The sequence below is a fragment of the Myotis nattereri genome (assembly GCF_964212035.1).
Source record: "Myotis nattereri genome assembly, chromosome: X".
In the NCBI taxonomy this organism is placed as follows: domain Eukaryota; kingdom Metazoa; phylum Chordata; class Mammalia; order Chiroptera; family Vespertilionidae; genus Myotis; species Myotis nattereri.
This window is the reverse complement of record NC_138078.1, coordinates 65851922-65872515: the sequence shown is the minus strand read 5'-3', so window position 1 is coordinate 65872515 and position 20594 is coordinate 65851922. Positions and strand designations below refer to the sequence as shown.

The 20594-nt window shown below is 39.0% G+C and overlaps 1 protein-coding gene across 1 annotated transcript in view; it reads right to left on the bottom strand.

The window, feature by feature from the left end:
* SYTL5 (synaptotagmin like 5) overlaps positions 1–20594 on the bottom strand; it is a 334838-nt gene that overhangs the window by 203483 nt on the left and 110761 nt on the right. Inside the window, 1 exon segment of the mRNA XM_081081271.1 lies at positions 6874–7083. Within this exon segment, the coding sequence (XP_080937397.1) occupies positions 6874–7083 (210 nt within the window).

The following is a 20594-nucleotide window of genomic DNA, read 5'->3' as shown; positions in this document are numbered from 1 at the left end:
AACACCCAGAGGATAGACAATGAGGAGTCACCAAGAAAGGACATTAATGAAGTTGAAGCATGCAACATGACAGAAAAAGAATTCAGAATAATGGTTGTCCAATTCATTCACCGGATGGATGAGAAAATCAACAACCTATGCAAGAATCAGGAAGAAATGAAAAGTGATATAGGTACAATCAAAAACACCATGGAAAGTTTCAACAGCAGACTAGAAGAAGCAGAGGACCGAAATGGTGAGTTAGAAGAAAAGGCAGAGAAACAAGCTCAATCTGAACAGCAACTGGAAAAAAAAATTAAAAAGCAGGAGTAGACCCTAAGGGAGCTTCGGGAAAACATGAAACGAAGTAACATACGCATAACAGGGCTGCAAGAAGGACAAGAAGAGCAGCAAGGATTAGAAAATCTATTTGAAGAAATAATGTCAGAAAACTTCCCAGATATGGGGAAGAAAAAAGTTACACAAGTACAGAGAGTCCCAGGCAAGATGAACCCCAAAAGACCCACACCAAGACACATCATAATAACGATGGCAAATGTACAAGACAAAGAGAGAATATTAAAGCCAGCAAGAGAGAAACGGAGAGTTACCTACAAAGGATCCCCCATCAGATTATCAAATGATTTCTCAGCAGAAACACATCAGGCCAGAAAAGAATGGACGGAAATTTAAAAAGTGATGCAAAGCAAAGGACAGAATCCAAGAATACTCTATCCAGCAAGGCTATCATTCAAAATTGAAGGGGAAATAAGAAGTTTCACAGACAAAAAAAGGCTAAGGGAGTTTAGCACCACCAAGCCAGCAATGCAAGAAATGCTAAAGGGACAGTGTAAAGAGAAGAAATAAAAAGCCCGGAAAGAAAAGAGCCACACAAAAAAAATAGAAATGGCTACAAACAAGTACCTTTCAATAATAACTTTAAACGTAAATGGACTAAATGGTCCAATCAAAAGACATCGAATGGCTGAATGGATAAAAAAACATGACCCATATATTTGGTGTCTACAAGAGACCCACCTTATTAGAAGGGACTCGCACAGACTGAAAGTGAAGGGATGGAAAAATATCTTTCAGGCAAATGGAAAGGAAAAAGAAAGCTGGGGTAGCAATACTTATATCAGACAAAATAGACCTCAAAGTGAAGGCCATAACAAGAGATAAGGAAGGCCACTTCATAATACTAAAGGGATCAATGCAACAAGAGGATATAACCCTGACAAACATATATGCACCCAATGCAGGAGCACCCACATACATAAGAAAACTCTTGGAAGATATCAGGGGAGAGATATAAGAATACATCATAGTAGGGGACTTTAATACACCACTGACATCACTGGATAAATCCGCTAGACAAAAACTCAGCAAAGAAACAGCAATCCTAAATGACTCACTAGATCAGATGGACTTAATCAACATCTTCAGAACACTTCACCCCAAAGCCACAAAATATACGTTCTTCTCAAGAGCTCATGGGATATCTTGAAAAATAGACCACATGTTGGGTCACAAACAAAGTCTCCCCAAATTCAAGAAGATTGAAACCATACCAAGCATCTTCTCAGACCACAAGGGCATAATATTAGAAATAAACTACAATAAAAACAACCCAAAATACTCAAACACTTTGAATCTGAATAGCATGTTACTATATATTGATTGGGTTACCAATGAGATCAAAGAAGAAATTAAAAACATCCTGGAAACTAATGACAATGAAAACACAACAATCCAAAACCTTTGGGACACAATGAAAGCATTCGTGAGAGGGAAGTTTATAGCTCTACAAGCCTATCTCAACAAACAAGAAAAAATGGTAGTAAATCATCTAAATCTACAGCTCAAAGAATTAGAAAGAGAGCAACAAGAAAAGCCCAGAGTGAGCAGAAGAAAGGAGATAATAAAGATTAGAGCAGAAATAAATGACATAGAGACCAATAAAACAATACAGAAAATCAATGAAACCAAGAGCTGGTTCTTTGAAAGGATAGACAAGATATACAAACCTCTAGCCAGGCTCACCAAGAAGCAAAGAGAGAGGACCCAAATAAACAAAATCAGAAATGATAGAGGCGAAATAACAACAGATCCCACAGAAATACAAATGATTGTTAAAAAAATACTGTGGACAACTCTACTCCAAAAAACTAGACAACCTGGAGGAAATGGACATATTCCGAGAAAAATACAGCATTCCAAAACTCAATCAGGAAGAATCTAAAAATCTCAAAAGGCCAATAACAATGGAAGAAATTGAAGCAGTCATCAAAAACCTTCCGGAAAACAAAAGCCCAGGACCAGACGGCTTCACAGGGGAGTTTTACCAAACATTCAAGGAACAGCTAAAACCTATCCTCCTCAGACTACTACAAAAAATTCAAGAGGAAGGAACACTTCCAAGCTCATTCTATGAAGCCAGCATCACCCTAATACCAAAACCAGGTAAAGACAACACAATGTAAGAGAATTACAGGCCAATATCCATCATGAACATAGATGCCAAAATCCTCAACAAAATCTTAGCAAATCGGATCCAGCATTACATCAGAAAGATCATACACCACGACCAAGTAGGATTTACCCCAGGGATGCAAGGATGGATACAACATCTGCAAATCAATAAATGTGATACATCACATAAACAAATTGAAAGAAAAAAACCGCATAGTCATATCAATTGATGAAGAAAAAGCATTTGACAAAATTCAACACCCACTTTTGGTAAAAACTCTCAGCAAGGTGGGAATTGAAGGATCATACCTCAACATAATAAAAGCCATTTATGACAAACCCACAGCGAACATCATACTCAATGGACAACAACTAACACCATTTCCCCTAAGAACAGGAACAAGACAGGGATGCCCACTCTCACCACTCCTGTTCAACATAATACTGGAAGTATTAGCCACTGGAATTAGGCAAGAAGAATAAATAAATGGCATCCAAATTGGAAAAGCAGAAGTAAAACTGTCCTTATTTGCAGATCACATGATAGTATACATACAAAACCCTAGAGACTCCATCAAAAAGCTACTAGACTTAATACATGAATTTGGCAATGTAGCAGGATACAAAATTAACCCCAAGAAATCTGAGGCATTTCTATACACCAATAGTGAACTTGCAGAAAGAGAGACTAAAAAAGCAATCCTATTTACCATCACACCAAAAAAATTAAGCTACCTAGGAATAAACTTAACTAAAGAGGTTAAAGACCTCTACTCAGAAAACTACAGGACGTTGAAAAAAGAGATAGAGAAAGACATAAACAAATGGTAGAACATACCATATTCTTGGATTGGTAGAATCAACATCATTAAAATGTCCATACTACCCAAAGCAATGTATAAATTCAACGCACTTCCCATTAAAACACCAATGGCATATTTCACAGACCTAGAACCTACTCTCCAAAAATTCATCTGGAATAAAAAACGACCCTGATTACCTGCAGCAATCCTGAGAAAGAACAAAGTAGGTGGGATCTCAATACCAGATATCAAGATGTATTACAAAGCCACTGTTCTCAAAACTTCCTGGTACTGGCACAAGAGCAGACATAGATCAATGGAATAGAATAGAGAGCCCAGAAATCAGCCCCAACCAATACGCTCAATTAATATTTGACAAAGAAGGCAAGAACATACAATGGAGTCAAGATAGTCTCTTCAATAAATGGTGTTGGGAAAATTGGACATATACATGCAAGAAAATGAAACTAGACCACCAACTTACACCATACACAAAAATAAACTCAAAATGGATAAAGGACTTAAATATACGACGGGAAACCATACAAATACTAGAAGAATCCAAAGGCAACAAAATCTCAGACATATGCTGAAGCAATTTCTTCACCGATACAGATCCTAGGGCATTGGAAACTAAAGAGAAAATAAACAAATGGGACTACATCAAAATAAAAAGTTTCTGCACAGCAAAAGAAACCATGAACAAAACAACAAGAAAGCCCACTACATGGGAGAACATATTTGCCAATGCTATCACTGATAAGGGTTTAACCTCCAACATTGATAGGGAACTCATACAACTCAACAAAAGGAAGATAAACAATCCAATCAAAAAATGGGCAAAGTATCTAAATAGACACCTTTTAAAAGAGGACATTCAGAAAGCCAAGAGACATATAAAAACATGCTCAAAGTCGCTAATCATCCGAGAGATGCAAATCAAAACAACAATGAGGTACCATCTCACACCTGTCAGACTGGCTATCATCAACAAATCAACAAACGACAAGTGCTGGAGAGGATGTGGAGAAAAAGGAACACTTGTGCACTGCTGGTGGGAATGCAGTCTGGTGCAGCCACTATGGAAGACAGTATGGAGTTTCCTCAAAAAACTAAAAATGGAACTCCCATTTGACCCTATGATCCCACTTCTAGGAATATATCCCAGGAAACCAGAAACACCAATCAGAAAGGATATATGCACCCCTATATTCATAGCAGCACAATTCACCTTAGCTAAGATTTGGAAACAGCCTAAGTGCCCATCTGTAGATGAATGGATTAGAAAACTGTGGTACATCTACACGATGGAATACTATGCTGCTGTAAAAAAGAAGGACCTCTTACCATTTGCAACAGCGTGGATAGAACTAGACATATGTAATACTCTTTGTAATACTTTTAGCAATAAAAAATATATTAAAAAAATAAAAGGCTAATATGCAAATTGTCCCCTTGGGAGTTCAACCGACTGGGAGTTCAACCACTCACTATGACATGCACTGACCACTAGGGGGCAGCTTGGAACGAAGGAAGTCCCAGCCAGCAGCTGGCAGCCAGGGAAAGGAAGGCCCTGGCTGATTCTGATTGCTGGTCAGGCCTAAGGACCCTACCCATGCACAAGTTTCATGCACTAGGCCTCTAGTATGTAAAAAAAAAAATTAGTAAGGATATAGAAGATTTTGACAATATGGTTAACAAGCATTTAATAGAGTTATTTATGACATTCAAATCAATAACTGCAGAATGCATTATTTTCAAAGATCTAAGAAACATTTAACAAAATCAACCAATTGCTGGGCAGAATTTCAAAGACTAACCTCATAAAAGTATATTCTCTTACTACCCTAGATTTAAGTAAGAATTCAATATAAAAAACAGATACCACCCAGCTGGCATGGCTCAGTGATTGAGCGTCGACCTATGAACCAGGAGGTCACTTCAATTCCCCCTCAGGGCATATGCCTGGGTTGTGGGCTCAATCCTACATGTGGAGCCTGCAGAATATAGCCAATCAATGATTCTCTCTCATTGTTGATGTTTCTATCTCTCTGTCCCTCTCCCTTCCTCTCTGAAATAAATGAAAATATATTTTTTTAAAAGCTTAAGAAAAAAATACATAAATTCCCCATGAAATCTGATATTAAGGAAGATAATTATAAATAACTTATGATCAAAGAAAAAAATCACAATAGAAATTAGAAACTAGAATTCAATCTATATCATAAAAATTTATATTAAAATGTGTAAAGTGCAACTAAACAGTGAAAGTAAGATAATTCAATCCTTAAATGCATATTTTAGAAAAGAACAAAGGCTGAAAAACTAAGTATTTAAGCATCTGTGTAAAAAAATGATAATGAGGAATAAATTAAATCCAAAAAAGAAAAGGAAAGAAAGAACATGGCAGAATTCAATAATTTTAAAACAAATATGCAATGTGGCATTAAAAATATGTGTTAGATAAAAAGCAAAACAGTTCACAAATGTTTCTCTCACATCAATATTTCTCTCTGTCTTTCCTCTCTCTTCCACTCTCTCTGAAAATCAATGGAAAAATATCCTCGGGTGAGGAATATAGGAATCCTCAATGGAACACACTAGCCTTTATTCAGAGTGGCTGAAAATGGAAGGTCACTCACTCTTACTACTAAACTATTCACTTTCCTCCTAAAATTAACCTCTTAACACCTATAAGAAAATGTGTTAGTGAGGGGAAAAGATAAACTTAACTAAACTAAACCAAACCAAACAAATCTGAAGTGATTTCAGCACCCTCCCACACCTCAACCACAGGAAACAGATCAGCATGGAGTTGCCTTGAGATAAGATTATTAGGCACCTCCCAGAGTAGAGATGAAGTGACTTTGGGGGGAGAAAATATATTGGTTGGTCCAGGGAGAGACTTTTCAAAAGGATGGCGTTAGTAGCATCCAGGATTAGTAGTGACCAATCAGGCTTAGACTCCAGTTTAATTAATCTTAGAAAACAATGATTCTTGACTTGTACCCAGGTTGGCTTAGAGAATCCTTTGACCATTTTACTCCAATAGGCTGACGCAGAGGTGAATGGGAAGGTTCTCTCCCTTCGCCCTTTCTCAAGAATTAGGTTGGCAAAAATTCAGCAGCTACTCTAGTTTTGTATCTCAGCTGATGTGGAGACAGCAGCCTGGAAATTTCGTATTTATCTTGACAGTTACCCTAAATGTCTCAGGGTAACTGTCCATGTCTTCTGAGAAGCCACATAGAGCCAAGTGGGGCTCTAATAGAAGAAAAATCCTGTGTGGCTTTCAAATGCAGGAAGAGACATCATTCCGTCAGGCTTCTAATTTTACTATATGTTATAGTGTTAAAAAAATAAAAATACTGTTCTCTCTGACTCTGTATCTGTCTCTGTTTATCTATTCTTCTCTCTCTCTCTCTCTCTCTCTCTCTCTCTCTCTCTCTCTCTCTCTCTCTTTCTCTCCACTGCCAAAGCCTTGCTGAACCCATGATTGGGCTATACTTATAATTCCACATTCTATCCAAAAATTTTAAATACTCTTTTTCTTTCTTGCTTTTCTCACTCCAATCCCTTCAGTCTTCAAATCTGGTTTTCCAAGCAAAATCAAGAAACTCACGCGACTTTGGCACAGATAGTGCACTTCCAGCTGCCATCAAGGTCTAAGACCCGACACTCACTGCACACCCTCAGTGAGCAGGCCTGGCATGGGTTTCCCCGGTCAAATATTAAGCCCAGGTTTCTCTGACAGTAAACACAGACTCTGCTGGTCTCTTGTTGAATCTTCCCACTTCTATGTTTTGCTTCTAAGAGTTCGTTTTTCAGCTTCCTGGAAGGAGAAGGGGAAAATAACTTTAAAAAACAAACAAAGAGAGTAGCTACGCTATATTTAAGGATTATTTTCATTTGGAATAACATTTAAAAGAACCAATGAGTCAGAGCCAAATAATTTCAGAAAACACAATTTCTTCCTCTAGAGCAGTGGTTTTCAACCTTCCTAATGTTCATGTGTGGTGATCCCCAATTTCATTGTTACAAATTGAACATAACTAAAGCATAGTGATTAATCACAAAAACAATATGTAATTATATATGTGTTTTCCGATGGTCTTAGGCGACCCCTGTGATAGGGTCGTTCGACCCCCAAAGGGGTCGCGACCCACAGGTTGAGAACCGCTGCTCTAGAGTCAACAATTTTTTGACATCAATAGTTGAAAAACATGTTTGTGTTTTACTTTTGAATTTTGACATCCTTCTTGAGCACTACTACTTTGAAATTAGTATTTATTCACATTCTACTCTAACTTCTCTAAGATCTTTGATACCATAATATTGAAGCACAACCCTAGCCTAGAGACATGCATAATATCATGTTCTTTACTTGCCTAGATATACTACATGGAGGAAGAGTGTGAAATCAAGCTTGGCAACATGGGAACTTTCCTTAGGTGATCCAATGAAGAGATTGCTATAAAGACATTACCTACTATTTCAGATCTAAATGCTTCTTCTTATCATATGAGGGTATCCAAAAATGTCCCTTAACCTATGGGCTTTTCTGTCAGAGTGTGAATTCAAGTTGCATCATGAATTAGCTGTCCAACCTTAGAAAACTATTTACCCACTCAACCTGTGGAGCTTCATTTTTAAAATGGGGGCAATAACATTCTTATTCTTATTATATTATTTTCTGTTTTATAAAATAGTTTTAAAATATACTTTTGTTGATTTCAGAGACATGAAGGGAGAGGGATAGTGAGATAGAAAGATCAATGATGAGGGAGAATCTTTGATTGACTGCCTCCTGCTGGATATCAAGCCTACAACCCAGGCACGTGCCCTGACTGGGAATCAAACTGTGACCTACTGCTTCATAGGTCAACATTCAACCATTGATCAATACTGGTCAGGCTATTATTTTCTGTTTTTAAGGTTAAATGACATATAGGGGGGTGAGGGCATAAATGGGGGGGTCAGGGGGTAATGGGGGGATAAGGACACATATGTAATACCTTAATCAATAAAGAAATTTAAAAAAAGATTAAATGACATAGCTTTGGCTTGCTTGGCTAAATGGTTAGAGTATCAGCCCAGGGACCCAAGGACTGCAGGTTCGATTCCCAGTCAAGGGCACATACCTAGGTTGCAGGTTCGGCCCCCCAGCCCTAGTTGGGGCATGAGTGAGAGTCAGCCAATTGATGTGTCTCTTTCACATCGATGTTTCTCTCCTATCCCTTCTTTCTATTCTCTCTAAAAAAATCAATGGAAAAAATATTCTTGGGTGGGCATTAACAACAACAAAAAAGATTAAATAGTATAATATATAAAGTTACCAGCACAGTTCCTGGCATATAGGTACTAAATAAATGCTATTTTCATGTCCATTTTTTTTTATTACCTGACATGTATACTTATATACAATTTATAAGATAACTATTCAACATGTCAACGTGTGGTCCTTGTTCTGGGAGTGTCAGCATCATCTGGGAGTTTGTTAGGAATGGAGAATCTCAGGCCCCACCTCATACCTACTGGATCAGATTCTGCATTTCACAAAATCTCCAAATGAATAAAGTTTCAGAAGCACAACTTTAGAACATTTGTTATCGAATTTGGCTATGCACTGGAATCACCTGGGAAGATTTTAAAAAATTATACTGATTCCTGAGCCTCACCCCCCGACTATCATATAATTGGTTTATGATGTGGTCTATGCAATGATATTTTTATTTTTATTTTTTAACATATATTTTATTGATTTTTTTTACAGAGAGGAAAGGAGAGGGATAGAGCGATAGAAACATTGAAGAGAGAGAAACATCAATCAGCTGCCTCCTGCACACCTCCTACTGGGGATGTGCCCACAACCAAGGTACATGCCCCTGACCAGAATCGAACCTGGGACCCTTCAGTCTGCAGGCCGACGCTCTACCCAATGAGCCAAACCGGTTAGGGCAGCGGTTCTCAACCTGTGGGTCGCAACCCCTTTGGGGGTCGAATGACCCATTCACAGGGGTCGCCTCAGGCCATCGGAAAACACATATATAATTACATATTGTTTTTGTGATTAATCACTATGCTTTAATTATGTTCAATTTGTAACAATAAAATTAGGGGTCACCAGAACATGAGGAACTTCATTAAAGGGTCGTGGCATTAGGAAGGTTGAGAACCACTGGGTTAGGGCAATGGTATTTTTAAAAGTTTCCTTATTTATTCTATGTATTGCCAAATTTGGAAAACAGATGACAGATTAATTTCACTTAAATGCTTCACAGACATATCATTCCTTTATGTTATCCATATCTAATCCCCTCTTCACCATAACATTTGTATGTTCTAGAAGAAAATACTCCCAGATTCATCCCACACATCTCATACTTTTTCCTTTTACATTTGTGGAACTGTGCTTCATTATACCCAACAATACTAGCATCTCCCCAAAGGCGGGAATAATTACTTCAGTTTCTTGTATATACTGCTCAGGACCCAGTTCTGTGCTAAATTATAAGGTACTTAAATGTTTAAGAATATTTATTATTTCTTTGGGGCCTTCAAACTAACTTGTAATGTATTATGAGGCTCATGTTAAAGATTATAAGCAATATATATAAAACCAGAAACCAGGTATTTTAATGCCTAGCCTAATGAGAGATTCATAAATGGGGAATTATAAAAGTGAAGAGTAAGAGTTCCAAAACCTTTGATTGTCTCATTTATCCAATGAACATTTATTAGGTGCCTATTATGTACTAGGCATTCTGATATTCAGAGAGAAAAATAAGTCAAACAAGATATCTACTAAGGATTCCAATTATCCTCCATATCATTCAAGTAAAGGACAAATAATGCAAGATGATTCATATGCTGCAACAGGCAGCTATACAGAACATTCTTCTCCTATCTAAACACAAATGACAACCTATAGTAGATGCTTTCTTAATCCCTAATTTAGAGCTTAGAAAGTACCTTTATGTCTTTTTTCCCCATGAGCAACTGCTCATGAAATTAAGTGTAAGAAAAGTAAATCCATATGATTTACTTTTGAAAACTTATAAAAGCTACAAGCTTTAAAGAAAAGAATGCATTCTCATTTAAGACCACAACTATATTATTTAGAGAAGCACTTCAGGGCACAGGAGAAATACTAGTAAAACATTGCCCTTTCAAAATCTATAACAATTCATGCAACAACAATAAAGAAACAAAGTGATCAAAATGGGTAGAAAAAAGCTAGCAATCTTAGACAGCAGTACTATCATCCTGATAGTCTCTTATCTCCAACGTGTGATTTATCATTCTTAAGCAAAATGCCCAAACAGCACCAGCACAGCATCCACTTTAAAGGCAGGAATAAGGAGGAAGGTGTATAACATGAACCTGTCTCTTAACAGAAAAGCAAAAATTAACTCAAAAGTTCTCCCATCAGATTTCCCCTTAGGTTTCCTTGACCAGACAGTGTCACATCACCACCACTAGCTGCAAGGAAGGCTAAGAATGTAGAACAAGTTGGACTGCACATCCCTACCGTCTTGACATTAGATGTGGTATTGTGACTGGCATTGATCCAGAAAATGTGGCATGGGATTCCTTCCAGTTAAAAACTGCAAAAAGTGAATGCTTGGTTTTCCATAAACCCTCCTCTTGGCTTGGAAAGTGGCAATGTCCCAAATAGTGTCTGCTCTGTAAATCTGGGTCCTGGTTTGAGGATGCCATGAACTATAGTCTCCAGCCATCCAGTTTTGGATGTATAGGATGAGAAAACTTTCATTGTTTCAAGCCACTAAGAATTTGAGGCTGTTATTGCAGCATAATTTAGCCTATCCTGATAAACATATAGTGTAGTCCTTCATCTGGTTGGCTCACATATATCCTTTTAACTTCAGCTTTACTGTTGCTTCCCCAGTGATGCTTTTTCTGACAGCCAAATTTATAGCAGATTCCCATCTTATTCTCGCTCATAGAAATGTGTTCTTTTTCTTCACAGCACATACCATAATTTTTATTTTTTTATTTTTTTAATTAAATCTTTATTGTTCAGATTATTACATTTTTTCCTCTTTTTTCCCCCCATAACTCTCCTCCTCCAAGTTCCCGTCCCACCCTCTGCCCTCACTCCCCACCCACTGTCTTCATCCATAGGTGCACGATTTTTGTCCAGTCTCTTCCCGCATCTCCCACACCCCTATCCCCCCAAAAAATAGTCAGTCCATTCCCTTTCTATGTCCCTGATTCTATTATGATCACCAGATTATTTGTTCACTTGATTCTTCTTCCTCTTCTTAAAGGATACCTTTCAGCATTTCATATAATACTGGTTTAGTGGTGATGAACTCCTTTAGCCTTCCCTTATCTGTGAAGATCTTTATCTGACCTTCAGTTCTGAATGATAGCTTTGCTGGATAAAGTTATCTTGGTTGTAGGTTCTTGGTATTCATCACTTTGAATATTTCTTGGCATTCCCTTCTGGCCTGCAAAGTTTCTGTTGAGAAATCAGCTGACAGTCGTATGGGTATTCCCTTGTAGGTAACTGAGTTTCTTTCTCTTGCTGCTTTTAGGATTTTCTCTTTGTCTTTTGCTCTTGGCATTTTAATTATGATGTGTCTTGGTGTGGTCCTCTTTGGATTCCTTTTGTTTGGGGTTCTCTGCGCTTCCTGGACCTGTAAGTCTATTTCTTTCACCAGGTGGGGGAAGTTTTCTGTCATTATTTTTTCAAATAGGTTTTCAATATCTTGCTCTCTCTCATCTTCTGGCACCCCTATAATTCTGATGTTGGTACGCTTGAAGCTGTCCCAGAGTCTCCTTACACTATCTTCGTATTTTCGGATTCTTTTTTCATTTTGCTTTTCCAGTTGGGTGTTTTTTGCTCCTTTGCATTTCGAATCTTTGACTTGATTCTTGCGCTCCTCTGGTCTGCTGTTGGGTGTCTGTACAATATTCTTTATTTCAGTCAGTGTATGCTTAATTTCTAATTGGTTCTTTATCACAATATCGAGGGTCTCATTAGATTTCTTGAGGATCTCACTACATTTATCGGCGGTCTCACCAGTCTTTTCAAGGGCCTTACTAATTTTATCGGCAGCTTCTAGACAGTTCTTGAGAGACCTTAAAAGTGTGGTTTTGAGCTCTAAATCTTCCATTTCTGACATTTGAGTCCTGTTTCTTTGTCTCCGCATTTTTTTTATCTTTTCTTGGTGCACCCCCAAGTGGTCTTTGTGCGCAGTCTTGTTGTAGTTAAGCCTTGATTGTTTTCAGCAATACCGGGGGTGATTTGACCTCCAGGCTAACTGGCTATGAGAGTCAGCTGTGTCTGCAGTGGGAGAGCTTCTGTCCATAATTTTTAAATTATATCTTTATTTGGCTGTTTTTAACTGGTTTAATTGTCTCACTAACTCCTCTATGAGGGCAAGACTATATTTGTTTTGTTCAGCACATAAGCAGTGGCTGGAACATAATAGATAACATTTAATTAAATGAATAAGAGAAAGCATAAGTAAAAGCTAAAAAGTAACAAGAGGAGAAAGAGAGGGACTGGGAGAAGGAAACTCAGGCATGCTGATTATTGGGTATCACTGGGCATTCCACTTAACCTTTCTGGGTCTCAGCTACTTCAACTTCAAAATGAAGATAATTCCCTTCCAATCTTCATCTGAGAGTGTTTGTGAGGGCCAGAGGCAATAAAGTATGGTAGTGTGCTTTGCAAATTATAGAAGACTTTTACAAAATAACGCCATCATTATTAAAAAGAGAAGGACCCCAGCTGGTGTGGTTTAGTGGTTGAGCTTCGACCTATGAACCAGGAGGTCATGGTTTGATTCCTGGTCAGGACACACGCCGGGGTTGTGGACTCAATCCCCAGTGTGGGGCATGGAGAAGGCAGTGGATCAATGATTCTCTTTCATCATTGATGTTTCTATCTCTCTTTCCCTCTCCCTTCTTTTCTGGAATAAACAAAAATATATGTATTTTTAAAAAAAATAATGAAAAGCCCTAACTGGCTCAGTGGACAGCACGTCAGCCTGCAGACTGAAGGGTCCCAGGTTCGATTTCAGTCAAGAGCACATGCCCAGGTTGCGAGCTTGATCCCCAGTGGAGGGCATGCAGGAGGCAGCCAAACAACGATTCTCTCTCATCATTGATGTTTCTATCTCTCTTTCCCTCTCCTTTTCTCTCTGAAATCAATAAAAGTATATTAAAAAATGAGAAGATAAAAAATGTACAATGTTAGATTAGTAGGAATAAATTCAAAATCAAATTGACTTAAACTGAAATCCCACTTTGAAAAAGTAATGCAAGCCTGATGAAACTACAGGATGGTCTCAATTACTTGATAAGAATTTTCAAAGCTTTTTTCAACTTCCTTAATCTCATTTCTACACCTTTGTTCAGTAAGCAAAACTATTTTGATTCTGAAAAATATAAAATTCCCCTATTTTTATTGCCTAAAGAGAAGTAAAGAGTATGGGAGATGGATGGAAAAGAGTAGTACAGATAAATATGGCCTAAAAACAATGGTTAAAAACTGATGAAAACTATAAAGAAAAAAAAACAAAACTATTGAAGACATTTAATTTCAGTTAATATCAATTCTTCATTAAAGATAAGCTCAGGATGCTCTTGCATTTTAAAGTATCAGTTTATTCTTTACATTTCCTTGTTGCTGCACAGATACATTTATATTAACATGTGAATTTGTTACTTATATTTAATTGAAATCTTAAATATTGAAAAGATGAACTATCTCAACTGTAGTTGAATGATAGAATCTCTTCATTTCTATATTCTGGTGATATACTAAATTTGTTTTTTTCTATTCCATTATCAAAAATGTTCAATGCATTACAAAGATTACTTGCTTTATCTTTGCATAGACACATTCCTTTCAAATCAGGAATTGTTTTCCTTAAAATTCCCATCACATCTGCGTCATTATTTTTCTCTCATTACCATATCTAGTCCCAGTTGTACTTAACATTATTTTGCACCAAATAAGATAGGAATTTTAGAATGGAAGCAATTTGTTGCCTGGAAGAGGAAGCCACAGAAAAGTATTTTTGATTCCTTGAAGTCTTTAAACAACCCTCAAGCTCATCTAGAAAAACACATCAAGTCTTAAGAAGAGAGAATGAAAAAAGTGAGGACTGTATACTAGTGGCTCAGAGCATCAGGTTCTAAAGTCAAAGGATCTGGGTTAAAATCCTGGCCTTACCACATATTTACTTAGAGACTTTTAGAAAATTACTTAACTTAAGGAGACCTAACCCCTCTTACTCAAAATATTCCCTCTGTAAAGAAAGTCATAATAGCTACAACCTCATAGACTTGTGAACATTAAGTAAAATGTTAAGCACAGCTTGACACATAGCATTTGTGGACTAGACAATTCTGGTATGTGTCTCCCGATATCTGTTCTCCCCTTCTCTGTTAGTGGAATGTCTAGCCAGGTTCATCACCACTCAGTATTTTCCAGTGTGCCTTAGATTTTGCCATGAGACTAAATGTTGGCTAATGTGATGTGATCAGAAATGATTTAGGCAGCCTCTAAGTCAGTGGTTCTCAACCTTCTGGCCCTTTAAATACAGTTCCTTATGTTGTGACCCAACCATAAAATTATTTTCGTTGCTACTTCATAACTGTAATGTTGCTACTGTTATGAATCGTAATGTAAATATCTGATATGCAGGATGGTCTTAGGCGACCCCTGTGAAAGGGTCATTCGACTGCCAAAAGGGTCGCGAACCACAGGTTGAGAACCGCTGGGTCATGTCCCTAATGGAAAAGGCCTTCCTTTCCCTTGAATCCTTCATCCTTTCCAGAGGCTGAGATGAAAAAACATAGAGGTAAGCCATCTTGGATCAAAAACTAGACTCTCCAGATGATGGAGCAACTAAAGAAAAGGTGCCCAGAACCATGCTAAAATGGAGCCACCATAACAATATCACAAAACTGCCGACCAACCAAGACTTTTCAATTAGAGAGCAAAGTATTTCTTTCTTGTTTAAGCCTTACGATAATGTGTCTCTGTAACCCACAACCAAGCCTATTTCCCAACAATTAAAATAAGAACTCAGTAATATTAGCTAGTTTTATTATTGTCCACTTGCAGAGATATTGCTATCAGGTTCTGCTTCAGCCTCTGTTGCAATATCTTCAAGCTAAATCCTTGTCTATAGCTAGAGTTTCATATTCCTTTAAGAGAGCAAAGCCATGTAACTGATGAAAAATATTGTTTAACCAGAAACAAGACAAAAATCACTTGAGAAAATATATGCATGCAGAATAATGTCACAGCAGCCAGATGTCAATGGCTGCATACTTCTTAGCACTTTTAACTTTTGTTCGCATCCAGAGGCAATGCCATCAACACTGAGGTTATTTTATATTTTCCTAAGGGAAATCCAGTGGTGACCAGACCTCCTTTTTGTATTCTGAATGTAAAAACATAATTTTTTTTCACTTTGATTGTAGCTTCTGTGTCCTGAACTTATTATTAAAACCTAATCTTCACAACACTTAGTCAAAATAATGACAGGCACTCTGTTTTACATGTCATGCCATTTGATAGTAACCCATGCTAAAGATATTATGGTTCCCATTTCATAGATTTAAAAAAAATGTAGTCTCAGAAGGAAACTTGCTATGGTTCACAAGGTTATCAAGTAGTGCAGTCAGGATCCAGATCCAGAATTTTATGTTTTCCCAAACCTGCACGCCTTCCCCATACCAGACACCTCTCCTTAGTTCTCAGTCTATTAAAATAGTTTTGTTCAGAAATATTATCAACAACTTCTATTTCTTTCCTAGTTATACAAAACCATGATAAGCACACTCAAAATTATGCCTCAGTAAACATGAGGGGCTTCTTCTGCCTACCCTGCTTCTCCCACCAAATGGCATCTGCCCAAGGGGCCTCTTATCACAGAGTCTCATAGCAATGAAGCTGTTTTTCAACAAACATGCTAATCTGGTCCTAATAAACTTTATAAAGCTTTGGATTAGTTTTCAAATCCAAGGATATTAAAAAGAATCAAGACCATTAGAGAACTGGGAAAGAGTTTTTCTTAGATAGAAATCTACTTCAGAGAAAGTAATAAGGAACAAGATTGAAAGAATACTTGTTTAAATAAAGAATTCTTGTGAATTGTAGCAATTTCATGTGTTTAGGCATTGTTTCAAGGAAAGAGAGAATTGTGAAATCTTCAAATCTGCAAATGACACCAAGAACTTCTGGTAGTGAAACACTGGGCTCATAGGGATATCATCTTACAAAGCCATGTTAACAGACAGGCAATTGTTTATTAACTATACAGGCATATCTCATTTTATTAGACTTCACTTTATTGTACTTCACAGATCTTTCTTTCTTTCTTTTTTTTTTTTACAAATTGAAGACAAGGCCCTCCACCAGCAAAAAAAGTAGCCTGGAATCAAACTCATAATATCTCCAAGGTATGCTCTGTTATCTTAAAAAATAGCAGGAGTTGATTTCATATGTAATTAGCAAATCAAGTCTTTCTCCTGGAAATACATTGAAATAACTATCATCTCAATTTTATGACCCAACAAGGCAGAAGTATATGTTTCACTTATTTGAAACCCAAAGGATACCTTACTAGATTGCCCCAAACTGTAGAGTCCTATTATAAATATAGTAAATTATTCAAAAAAAAAGGATGGATATAGAATCAGTAAAGCAAGAAGTATTTCTTTAAAACAAAAACAAAGGTAAAATACTGGGCTTTTAAAGATTATTGCTATAACATGCACAGATAGAAGTGACCTAATGGGAGAAAATTTGACATTCAGACATTTCAAAAGATAATTTAAAAATAACACATTGCCCTTGAAAAAAATCTTTAAAAGTACTTCTTCTGCTGAACATAAGCACATACTAGCTTTATTTTTATAAATATGTAAATTTTATTTCTAAAATTTCTCTGAATTTGTGTCAACTAGATTAATTTAAGTGCAGCAAGGAAGGAGTTATGTGCTCAGCAAAGACAGTTTCAGTACTTAATTTTCCCCATTTTACCTGTTTAGTTGAAGTATTGGGGAACTTATATTTTCATAGATATAGGTTATTATTACAAAACACACTTCCAGAATGCCCTACTCTACTCATTCACTGCAAATTTTCATCTGCCTTTGCTGTATTTGAAGTTGAGCATAATATCTCTCCCATATTGCCATAGTCTTTGGTTTGTTTGTTTTTAATTTTTTGGTGATAGTCTTGAAATTTATTACAACAGTCCTGAATAAAGTATTTTTTACCATTTCAATGTTTATATATACTAGAGGCCCAGCACACGAAATTTGTTCACTTGATGCGGGGCGGGGGGAGGGGGGGTCGTCCCTCAGTCCGGCCTGCATGCTCTCACAGTCCAGGAGCCCTCAGGGGATGTCCAACTGAAGGCTTAGGCCTGCTCCCCAGACATCCTTAGCACGCCACCACCGCTCTGCTTGCGAGCCGGCTTCTAGCTGAGTGGTGCACCCCCTGTGGGAGCGCACTGACCACCAGGGGGCAGCTCCTGAGTTAAGGGTCTGACCCCTGGTGGTCAGTGTGTTTCATAGTGGCAGGTTGTTCTGCTGTTTGGTCAATTTGCATATTAGCCTTTCATTATATAGGATATATAATGAATATACTTATATATATATATATATATATATATATATATATATATATATATATATATATATATATATATATTTACACACACACAGAGAGAGAATATACTGTAAAAATATATACCCAAGCCACTACTATGGCTTGGGTATATATATACAGTATATTCTGTATATATATATATACATACACATACAGAATTGAGTCCCTGTGAAAGTGGAGACTTTGCACAATCCAATAAAATACATTTTTGCTTCGGTTAAATTGGAAATGAAATCATCTCCATTTCCTATGCCTTGCATATAATAAGTACTCAATGATTTAATGATTTTTTGCTGAATCATGGAAAAATATTTCCCAAATATGCGACAATTGAATTCATACAAATCTTTACTGAAACAATCTAACACTCAATGGTAAGTGAACAAATAATGTGGATAAAAAATTCACAGAAGAGAAAATAAAAATGGTTAGCAAAATCATGTAAAAACACTAAAAACCACAAATGCAAATTGACATACAGTAGTACTTTATCAAATTAGCAATTATGAAAAAGAGAACTTTCTAAGTTGAAGATGGCATCTGGCAGGACAGAGATGAGGAAGAGGGTTTGAGTGAATGAGAGGGTGAAAAGGGAGTGTGTGGATGTGTATGGTGTGTGTGTGAATTAGGGAAGGACAGTTAAATCTGGCAGGAGTATCAGAGGCTGGCAGACCAGGCTCTCCTGTACAGGGAATACCTACCACCACTGTGGGCACTCCCTGGGCTGTGGGGCTCGAGCATGGAGCCCACACCATCTTGAAGGGGAGAGCAGCCTGTTCTAGGAACTCATCAGCACCACCACCCAGACTGGCCTTGGAAACTGCCCATGACCCTGCAGCCACTCCAGCCAAAATCCTGCTTCCCCACCCACAGACCTGCAGACCCTAGGACTTCCATCTCCAAGGGTGCATGGCCCTCGCAGAAGTGCGACTTCTTGCTCCCTGGCTACCAACCTCTGGACACCTCAGTAGAGACTTTTCAGCATGCAGGCCTCCTGAACCCACTGCCCCACAGGATGCTTTTGGGTGCCTCTGTGAGCCCTGCTGGGCACACTTGTATCTAAACAAGGGCACAAGGCTCTGGCAGTAGAAATTTGGACTTCCCCCTACCCAGCTGCCTTCCCACAGACACTGAGGTCATGCAGCTTTAGCACAAGGGCCACTCTGAGTGAGCACCCAGGCAAACAGCCTTTGGGTGCCTCCGTGAGCCACCACTGGGTACCCGTGAATCCAACCAAAGTGCAAGGCCCCCAGCAGCAAAAACTGGGTCTTCCGCCTCCCCATCTGCTGATCTCCATTCACCACAGTCATGCCTTTCCAGTGCACAGGCCTCCTGAGCACCATCACCCGGACAGACAGCTTCCAGGTGCCTGTGAGCCCCCGCTGGGCATGTGCAAATCCAACCAAGGATGCAAGGCAGCAAAAATTGGGACTTCCCCTTCCCTGGCTGCGGACCTCCTGACACCACAGTTACGCCTTTCCAGCAAGCAGGCCAAATGAGCTCGCTGCCCCTATAGGCAGCTCCTGAGTGCTTCCTTGAGCTTCTGCTGGGCACGCTCATACAAACAAGGGGGCACGGCCCCAGTAGTAGAAATTTGGACTACCCCCTTCTGGGCTGCCTACCCACAGACACTGCGGTCACGTGGTTTCAGCACACAGGCCTCCTGAGAACACTGCCCCAGCAGGCAACTCCTGGGTGCCTCTGTGAGCTGTCACTAGGTGCACTCATATCCAACCAAGGGAACAAGGCTCCATCAGAAGAAACTCAGACTTCTTCCTCCTTGGCTGCCGACCTCTGGTCACTGCAGTTGCACTGATCCAGTGTGCAAACACCCTGAGCCCATTGCTCCAGCAGGTGGCCCCTGGGTGCTTCTCTGAGCCACCACAAGGCACAGCCCCGGCTGCTGGCATCCAGTCCCCACAGTCACGCTGCTCCAGCACACGGGCCCCCTGAGCCCACTACCCCAGAAGACAGATCCTGGGTGTCCCTGTAAGCAGCCCCTGGGCGTGTATATCCAACCTAGTGTGCATATTCCCTGAAGCAGAAACTGGGAATTCTCCTTCCACAGGGCCAGTGGCACACCACAATTGTTCTGATCCAGTGTGTGGGCCCCACAATCACACACCCCTTGTAAACAGATCCTGGGCCCCTTGGTGAGCTGCCACTAGGCATGTGCCTCTCCAACCAATGGAGCACAGCAGGATCCATGACATCCCCCTCCAGGCTACCTACCTCTGGACAGCTTAGTGAGTTGCTGAGGACTTGACTCCCTGGACAAAGTCACATTGTTTCAGCCACAGTCTCTGAGATGCCCACATCCCCAGCTGTGCGATCCTGAACCCCTTGTGATTCAGAGAAGGAAATCACTTTGGCCAGAGTCCCACTGCCTCAACTACAGACTACAAGAAACCTGCTACCCAATGTCCTTAGTTGCAACACCCTCATAGTGAGAAAAAGAATGATGCTAATCCAGCAAGAGTCACACCACACTGGCCAAAGTCACAGTACCTGAGCCTCAGCCCCAAGACTCCTTCCTCCCAGGCCATGGACTCTGGGAACCCACAGTGAGCACATACCAGTGAGACCTCAGGCAACATTTTCCATAAGAGCTGGAAGCATGATCTTATCCAAAACAACTTGCACAATTAAGCCGGGGGTGAGTCACATTGCCAATC